General features: G+C 38.0%; 2 protein-coding genes across 2 annotated transcripts in view; one reads left to right on the forward strand and one right to left on the reverse strand.

Moving 5' to 3' along the window:
• Positions 1-3,219, forward strand: part of LOC107738627 (integrin alpha-11-like) — a 50,918-nt gene extending 47,699 nt beyond the window's left edge. The window contains exons 28-30 of the mRNA XM_016550409.1: positions 618-713; positions 1,112-1,225; positions 2,466-3,219. Coding sequence (XP_016405895.1) covers positions 618-713; positions 1,112-1,225; positions 2,466-2,540 — 285 coding nt within the window. The 3' untranslated portion in view covers positions 2,541-3,219. The remainder of the gene's footprint in view (positions 1-617; positions 714-1,111; positions 1,226-2,465) is intronic.
• A 1,596-nt stretch (positions 3,220-4,815) lies between these two features.
• Positions 4,816-9,507, reverse strand: fem1b (fem-1 homolog b). The gene is made up of 3 exons (XM_016550420.1): positions 9,461-9,507; positions 8,676-9,084; positions 4,816-7,404 (listed from the first exon to the last, which is right to left on the reverse strand). Exons 2-3 carry the CDS (start codon positions 8,948-8,950, stop codon positions 5,769-5,771), a joined length of 1,911 nt encoding a protein of 636 aa, XP_016405906.1. The 5' UTR covers positions 8,951-9,084; positions 9,461-9,507; the 3' UTR covers positions 4,816-5,768.

Here is a 9,507-nt window from a genome sequence, read left to right on the forward strand (position 1 = left end):
CACACAGACTCACTCACTCACTCACTCTCTCACACGCACACACTCACTCTCACACGCACACACACACACACACACACACGGGAATTAACAGGAAAATAAATTAGTTATATTTATCAGTACAGTATCTGTTATAATAATTTTTCACATAAGGAATTTGTTCACAGTCATCATGATTTTACATGCCACTTTACCTAATTGTTAACAAATTGTATAAAGGTTTTCTTTCTTTTTTCAAACACACAAATTATACTTTAAAAATAATAATAATTATAAATTAACAAAAAAATTACATTTATCAGTCTAGTATCTGTTCTTGTAAAATAATAGTAATTTCTCACATCAGGCATTTGTTCACATTATTGTTTGGTTATTATCATTATTATTTTACGTTCCATGTTATCTACTTGTTAACAAATTGTTTAAAGGGGTCCATATATTATTAAATGCATCTACATTTCCTCTAATTATATATGTCAATTTTCCCAAAGCAAGCTTTTGTGCTAATTTCCTATTGAAACGGAAAGTTGGTGCAGGACATATCGAAGAGGATTTTAAATTGTTATGAGCTGTTTATTTGCAGAGATGCGATTAATAAACCTCCTCATCTCATTCCTCAGGTGAAATTTAAACGGTTAGATCTGGTAATGACGGCTGTAGTTGAGTTGAGCCCCTCAAGTGCGATGTTTCTCCACGAGGAACGACCCATGAGACACGTGAGTACCTCCAGAATGCTGTACATGAGACACTTCATGGATATGAGTTCCTTTATTACATTTGCTTGTGCTGGAAGTAGAAGCTAGTGTGACATGCACCGGTGTAATGAGAAAGAAAGACCAGTTGCTTACAGAAATTAAATGTGAAAAAGGAACAAATTCTTCTGAGAACCAAAATAACTCAAGTGATGTGCTGCCCCCTTATGGATAAATCAGTCTTTTTTACTTGACAACTGGTGCAAAAATACAGTGTTAGTCAACTTAATCACACACACACACACACACACACACACATCTTCTAACATTCATTTGTGCAGGTTTGCATATGAGGCCTGATCTTGTATACCCGATTCTTCCAAGAATTTGACTTTTTAAGCTTTTGGATTTTGGTTCTGTAGATAATCCTGGAGATTAGGAAGGAGGAAGATTACCGGATTCCCATCTGGGTGATTGTTGGGAGCACATTGGGAGGACTGCAGCTTCTGGCCCTGCTTGTACTGGCCCTCTGGAAGGTCTGAGACGGTTTTTATTCACAGTTACCAAGCTAATATGAACATATGTATTAATATAAACTTATATTACTGTAGTGCATTTGTAAATACACTTCATTTGGGTGTCAAAAAAAGGAGATGGCCTCATTTTGGAGTAATTCTGGTTTAATTCAGGGTGAATCTACCTACGAATGGCTTGCTTATAGTTTATCTGCGTATTAAAATGCATGCAGCACAATAAAGTGGTTTAAAATCCAAAAAATGACGCACTTTAATATGCTAATATTTGGCAATGTTGTTATTGTTAACTAATAATAAAACTATGAAACTTTGGTTTCTGTAATTGAAATAAAGCTCAAATAAAATAAATATTATTTGTATAAAAATGAAATGAAAAGCTCAAACTTAAAAAAAAAAAATATTTAAATGTTGTCTTGGTAAATAACTGAAATAAAATAAGTTTAAGTTGAAATACTAAAATTGCTAAAACTTAAATAAAAACAAATGAAAAGTGAAAATATTAAAAATAAAATAAAAATAAATCTATCAAAATATAGAATTATAATAGAATTACTAAAACGTAACTAATGTACTAAAATTACAAATGTTGTCTTGGCAAATAACTGAAATAAAATACGTTTAAGTTGAAATACTAAAATTGCTAAAACTTAAATAAAAACAAATGAAAAGTTAAAATATAAGTTTTATATATATATCAAAATATAGAATTTATAATAGAATTACTAAAACGTAACTAATGTACTAAAATTACAAATATTGCCTTGGTAAATAACTGAAATAAGTTGAAGTACTAAAATGACTAAAACTAAAAAACAAAAACAAAATAATGGTAAAAGAAATAGAAAAAACAACAATAATAATAATAAAAACGACAACAGCATATAACAAATTAATGAAGCTAAAATTAACTGAAAATAAAATCTAATTCAAAATATAAATAAATGCTAAAATAGTATGTAAATAATATTAAAATAACACTGATATTTGACTGTTAGGCTAACAAACTTGCATTATGTTTGCTTGAATTATCAACTGAAATCCCTTTTTATCCAGAGCCAAGCTTAAATTCTGTCCATATGCTTGACGCTCTTTTACACTAGATTAAGTAGAGCTACATTTGCATATCAAAACTTACATTTACATAACAAACACTTATTTTAGGGTTTGTTTAAGGTCAAATCTCTCAGGATGCTTCCGCTATTTGATTCGAAACAAATCACTGTTTTTCTTTCATCCGCAGCTTGGATTCTTCAGCAGGCAAAAGAGAAAGAGGGAAGAGCAGGCGACCAATGAGAAGACAGCAGAGGATCGGTAATGCCACGGCAACCTCCTCAGCCAATCACTCAGGGACTCTCCAGACACAGGTGTGTGTCAGCCAATCAGCTGCTCTCGAGCACTGCCACGCCCTCCTGCAGTCCGATGCAGAACCAATCAGCTTGCTTCCCCTGGCCGTGCTGCCAATTAAGACAGAAGATGTGAAGATGCGGTTTATGAGGAAGAAATTTCACGTAGTATGAGACTTTGGAAATAGGTGGAAAGTCCTAGTCAACGGAAGAAAAAACACTAATGAAGAGGCTTCGGTTTGAACCATTTTGAGAGGTTTTGGTGCTGATAAATTTGTTGCATTTCACGAAACAAACCTCAGATTGTGGAACAGAATCCTAAGACTTTTTTTGTTTGTTTGTTGCAGCATAATTTCAAGCTGATGCACTTGCACATTGTAAAGAATTTTGAACTTGAAATGTGTAAATATTAAAAAAAAGTTCAGCAATATAATGTAAAACTATGATAAATAAAATATTTAACCATGAACGTATGCACCCTTAATGCAGTTGGTTGCAACATCTGTTCAAGGTTCATGTATTTGAGATATTGTCATAATCACAATTTTATATACAGTACATTGCAGCTGGAATCGGAAGTATTGCTTCCATGTGTATTTCTGTCTTTTTCATCATTAAAACTGGTAAAAGTGTTTAAGGGTAGTTGAAATAAACATGCACATTTTGCTTTTTTGTTCAGACTTATTTCTTACCTTTTATTTGCAATATTTTTTTTATTTGACTGCAAGTGTGCTGTCATAAATAATACAAAACTATGTATCTGTAGTGTGATATCCCAAAAAAAAATACTGTAAAAGTACAAAATTTTATGTAATTTCTCCATTAATATTATCATAAGACTTAGACAAAAATTTTGGGGAAAAAAATGCTAGAAATGAATAAAATATTCTTGACATCTCAACTACCCGTAAACACTTTTTTTCATGATCGCTGTCTTGAATAACAGAGGCTGTGTTCAGAACGGAATACTAGTCTACTACTTACAAGCACACTGTATACTGCAGACTATTTAAAAAATACTAAGTGAAATAGTATGCATTATTCCATGTGTAAACCATATAAGGTTATTTACATTTAAAGTCAAAGTATTTATGAAGATGTCAGCCTGACCAAATTATTAGTAAGACAAATTTACAATCCATGCATCACACTGGAAAAGTGAAAGATCAAGTTAAATGCATTGCATTGATGGTTATAAGGTCATTCAGTGCAGTGTGCACAATTTGATAAATGTAGTTCATGCGATGCATAAAAAGCATACTTTGCACACTATACATACTTCAACAAGTAGTTTGATGGTTCTGTTCTAAACATAGTCATGTTTTCAGACAGTATTTTCTTCTGACATGGCTTCACAGCTTTCACAGTTTAAGACACCGTGGTGATTCTATGGACACTCGGGTTTAATTGTTGTCATTTATGTCACCATTTTATTGCATGTAAAGATGACAGCTGAATGTTTGTCATGTGCTTTTAATCAGACCACTGAATAAATTAAAATCACCTTGATTTAAAAGACTAAGTATCTGTTTTTGAATTCCCTTATTTAAGAAATAGTTCTAAATTTAGCATTCCAAGACTTGCTCAACACAATGGATGCTCTGCAGTGAATGGGTGCCGTCAGAATGAGAGCCAAACAGCTGATAAAAACACCACAATAATCCACACCACTCCGGTTCATCAGTTAATATATTGTGAAGTGACAGGCTATGTGTTTAAGAAATAGATGCATCATTAAGGCACTTTAACTTCAAACCTTCTGTTTCTTCCTAAAAATACAAGTCCTCTATCCATAACGCTTCTTCCAGTGAAAATGTCATCTTGTCTGAATCAGGAGAGAAATCTACACAGATCAAGCACTGTTTACTAGCCAAAACAGCTCTAAACAAATATGTGAGAGGATTTTGATGTGAGAGACAACAGGAGATGGACTTTTTCACTGGATTATGGAGTCATATTTTGACAAGAAGCGACGGTTTGAAGTTAAAGTGGATTTGTTTTTTACAAGCATGCAGCTTTTCACTTCACAAGATGTTAACTGATGGACTGGTGTGGATTATTGTGATGTTTTATCAGCTGTTTGGACTCTCATTCTGACGGCACCCATTCACATCCATTGGTGAGCAAGTGATGGAATGCTACATTTCTCCAAAACTTGGTTTCTCCAAATTTTCCAAAGTTTTTGGGTGAACTATTCCTTTAAAAATTGCAATTCAAATGCGACAGAATCACACAGAGTCTGACAGGTGTCTTAGATCGATGTTTTTAATCTTGTTATATTTGGTTTGGAAATAAACACACGTTGATCAATATTCAGTAATTAAAGAATAAAACATGGTGCAAACAAAGAGGGTTAAAAACCTTCACATTCGGCCACATTCAGACATGCTCTCAAACACACACACACACACACACACACACACAGAACTAAAAGCAGGAAGACATGCTGCTCTCACATTCACACGACAGCACCATCCAGAATAAGGCCCCGTGACTCAAAAAGAGCTCCAGCATGTGTTCATTAACGAGAGTCAGAATTACAGACTCGCTAATTGGCTTTGAAGTGGCGTCATGGTTTTAAAAAAAAGAACCATAATAATAATAATAATAATGATAACAATAATAATTATAAACGTCCAACTTTCTGGTTACAGGCACATTTTAATATTCAAATAAAAGAAACCACCTGGCACGGAGTTTAGCTTTAGGATATCAACTCTCGGCTATTGATTCATTTTAAAATAGACATTTTTCACTCTGTTTTAAATAAACCTCTTATAAAATACGTTAAGAAAACAAAAAATATGAACATTTTGACAAAAGAGCAGCTTAATAAAAAAAGCTGTTCACATTGTCATGACTACAGTCCAACACACAATAAAATGCTGTTTGCCAAAAGAAGAAACGTATCAGTGTTCAAAATAAGAGTCTTTTGCGCTGCCAGTATCCATCAGCATCAACATCCTCTTTGATTTGTTAAAAAAAGAACCAGAATGAAACTGGAAACTCCAGTTCCTTTGGGATAAAATGCAGCAGTTGGATTTAGTCAGATCTCCCAAACGGATGTATATTTTCTACATTTTCTAGACTTACAATCCGTGCAAAGCACTAAACGAGGTCAAATTAGGAGTTCACAGCACCGTTTCACAGGTTAAAACAAACTCCAAAAACCAGATCTGATGGAAAAACAAAAGCACAGGTCAGTGAAATTCAACAAACTCCTCCAGGCTTTTGGGAATCTGGTCCCGATACAAGATCTGATGTTGCTGCACGGCGCGAGCCGCCAGGCATTTCAGACTCATCTTCATCTGCGTCTTCAGAAGGATTTCAGAAACACCCGTTGTGCTCTTATCAAGCGGGGTCTTCTTTTGCTTGTTGGTCATGTCCGTATGAGCGCCGGCTTCGACGAGGCTGATGATGATGGCGTGGAGGGTCAAGAAGTCGCTGATGGGACGGTTGTACTGTACGATGAGGTGTAAAGGGCTGTTTCCTTCATGGTCCACGGCGTTTACCTGGGCTCCGCAGTCTATAAGCAGCTTGGTCACTTGCGCGTTTGGAAAACTGCACACGTCGTTGGTGTGGAAGTCGTCTACTGGCGTACTAGAGCTAGCCGCTAGGTGCAAAAGCGACAACCCCTCTCGGGATCGCGGATCTAGGCGTATTAAGTCATAGATCTGTTTGTTTATACGCGCTCGTTCCTCTTCGCTGCACTGCGTTTTCGTAGAGATGCAAACCAGGTAGAGGAAAGTGAACACGTTGGATTCGTAGCTGTCGGTGGCCGCCGGCAACTCCGCATCGGTGGTGGTTCGCAAGCGCGCCACGCTGCGGCGGATCTCAAGGACGCTGGCGCTCAAAACGTGTTCAACGTCCGATGCGCGGACCGGCTCCTTCAAGTGGACCATTTGCGAGAACACTTGCGCAAATCTCAAGAGGTCTTTATGCGTGTTGCGGTTTCCTTGTTGGCGTAGATGCAAGGCGTGCAGCCAGAGTTTGATGCACTGTTTGAACTCCATGTTGTCGGCGTAGACCGCGCCGCGATATATTATGGGATGCGACACATCTATGTTATCCACACCCAGAATTCGTTCACGAATCATGAGGCCTTCCATGTGTAGTGCATCCCGGTCGTGTCGAATGGCATCTAAGTCTTGCAAATTTTGGCACTCGGCCCTCCCTCCGTACGCCGCAACTGGAGACGGCAACTCTTTGGCGATAACCCTCTCGGGATCGCGAAATCGCTCCAGCATGGCGAGGTACAAGTAGTGGTAGGTCTTAAGAATGTCGTAATTCTCACGGTCGTTGGCGAAAGATGCTCCAAGCAGTTCCAATGCCTCAATGCGGCTAGGTACATCGCAATCCGCATGCGACAGCAGCAGCTCTACGACGTCCGCCTTGCAACTTTCGGCCGCCACTTTCAGTGGCGTCATGCCATGTCCGTTAACCACCATAGCTGCTTGGCATCGTACAAGCTCCTTCACGATATCCAGATGCCCGGCTTCTGCGGCAAAGTGCAGCGCAGTAGCCCCGCAGTGAGCTTTGGCATTAGGATCCGCGCTGCGCTCCAGCAGGAAGTAAACAACGTCGGTGTGGCCCTTGTAAGCGGCGATCATCAAACAAGTGTTGCCGTACTTATTGGCAATGCTGATGTCGGCCTTGTGCTCAACGAGATACCGTACGATGTCCAGCCGGCCGTCGAAGCACGCAGCCCTGAGGGGGGTGGAGTTTGTGAGGGTGGTGTGATTCACGTGGGCATTGTGCGAAACCAGCAAACGTACCACTTCTAAATGCCCAGCGCCAGCTGCACACCAAAGAGCCGTGGCACCATCAATAATATACCTGTAAGAGCGAAAGACACATCAGCAATGGCATAGTAAAACACAGGGCTCTTTTGGAATAGTTACACAATAATGACATTTCTGCCAGCATTTACTCGCTTTCATGTTGTTCCAAATTTCACAATTTTAACTGCTCACAAGCACACTTAAAAAAAAAAATTTTTTTCAAGTTGTAAACAAAACAAAGAAACAAGAACTTAAAAAAAAATGCTATTTTAGTATTTCTACATTTAAAAAATTCATGTACAATTTAATGTTACTTGCCGTTTCTTTGTAACTGCGAAATTTACTAGCGATTTCTGAGTTAAAATTTATTCTACACCAATTTTTTTCAGTAAATTTTTTTTACAGCTCTCCATAAAATTAGCATAAAGTAAAATAAAAATAGTAACATTTGTAAGGTTTACATGAATCAAAAATATATTTATTGACCTAGAAAAATGTATCACAGTGTAAAGTTTAAAGAAAATAATTTACTACAATGCTCAAACTTGTCGTGATGCTTCTTCATGCGCCATATTTGAATGTACGTTACTCGAGCATGAATGAAAATTTTCAATGGATAATGACTTAAATTTGGGTCGGTTCCTCACACAAAGCAATTATATGACTTCAGAAGACTTCAAATACAGCGCAAAAGTCACATTAGTGGAGATCTCCTTAATTTACTTTAATTGCAAGAAAAAAAAATCTGCTAAACACCTCTTTTCATATTCCACAAAGTAAATCATACTGGTTTGGACATGTATCATCAACATGAAGGGCGGTTAAAAAAATGACAGATTAATATTTGTTTTGTTTGGGGAGAAAAGCATTTTATCACACGAGGAATACTCGTTTCTGATTAGTCGATCACGGTATTCAGCGGTCTAATTTTCGCTGTATATCAGTCCGCTCATCCGGGTAACTGAAACCGGCGATACTTTCATACGTCTCATATCCCTCCGCAGACTCGCGCTCTTTTTATTTCATACGCCATTTTTCCGTTTCAGTTATCGATTGTTGTAAAATTAACGGTACCTCAGAGAATACGAGTGTTAATTTTATAGTAATTGTTGCCAGCCCGATTATTTTGTACATTGTAACTGATTACTACTTCTTAGCGAAACCTCTAGGATAATATACAGGTAAGATTACAACATAATTTGCAATTCAATCAATACTTTGTGTATAGAGTAGCCGTGTAATAGCAAACATAATATACAGTCAGCGAAATAAATGTATCGCTTACATAATCAGTGTATAGACATGTATAAATAATAAACAACTCACCCGTCAAATCTGACAGTCCCAGTCTGTTCGGTGTCCACTTTATAATGGTCCAGAAGCAGCCGGACCACCTTGTCATGTCCGTTCCGAGCAGCAATAATGAGCGGTGTGGATCTCTGTCCGGCCTCCTGGGTCACATACTCCAGCAGGTATCGGGTCTGAACGGTGGAGTGGTTCAGGAGCAGGGCGGCCAGGGTCAGGACTCGCCCCTCGCTGGCCGCTTTGTGAACATACCGGGCCAGGGACTCCAACCGGGCCAGAGCCGGTACCTCCGCCATCTGTGCAAGATTCGCCCGCTGATCTCAGAGCAGATCAATCCGCCTCCCATTAAAAACACCTGCCTGAGCTCTACAGCTCATCTATGAAGCACATGGAAAGTCTCCGCCGGACCAACTGCCATTATAGTTGATCTCTATTACAAAAAAAAACTGGGTTAATATGGATCTTATGAGCTGTTTAAAACAAATGGAGACGTTTAGTCTAACTAACTGAATTTCTGATATTGTATCTGAAATAATGATCTTATAATATGTAATCCTAGACTTCTAGTGTTTGAATATGAACTAATCCTGTCTGTTCAATTCAAGTCGGAATTCTCGTTCACTTCTAAACGAAGCGAGTTTCCTCGCAACCCATTCCTTCACTTTTATGCTTCGGTTTGTTGTGATTTCAGTTCTGAGTCCCTCCGCGATAACGACCGCCGATCACTTCAACAGAACGAATCCTGATTTCGCTGATAAATCCGAATTAAAGCTCAAATCTGCGCTAAATGTGTTTGTGTCTTTCACCTCTGCCTGGAACGACGCCCGGAAATGAAGTCAGCAATAACAGGAAG

This window comes from Sinocyclocheilus rhinocerous, unplaced genomic scaffold (genome assembly GCF_001515625.1).
Source record: "Sinocyclocheilus rhinocerous isolate Xijiao unplaced genomic scaffold, SAMN03320098_v1.1 scaffold401, whole genome shotgun sequence".
In the NCBI taxonomy this organism is placed as follows: Eukaryota; Metazoa; Chordata; class Actinopteri; order Cypriniformes; family Cyprinidae; genus Sinocyclocheilus; species Sinocyclocheilus rhinocerous.

Excerpts from the sequence above, each read along its gene's own strand:
- fem1b (XM_016550420.1), bottom strand. The coding sequence starts at position 8,950 with ATGGCGGAGGTACCGGCTCTGGCCCGGTTGGAGTCCCTGGCCCGGTAT. Across the intron at positions 7,405-8,675 it reads GGGACTGTCAGATTTGACGG|GTATATTATTGATGGTGCCA; the intron begins GTGAGTTGTTTA and ends TCGCTCTTACAG.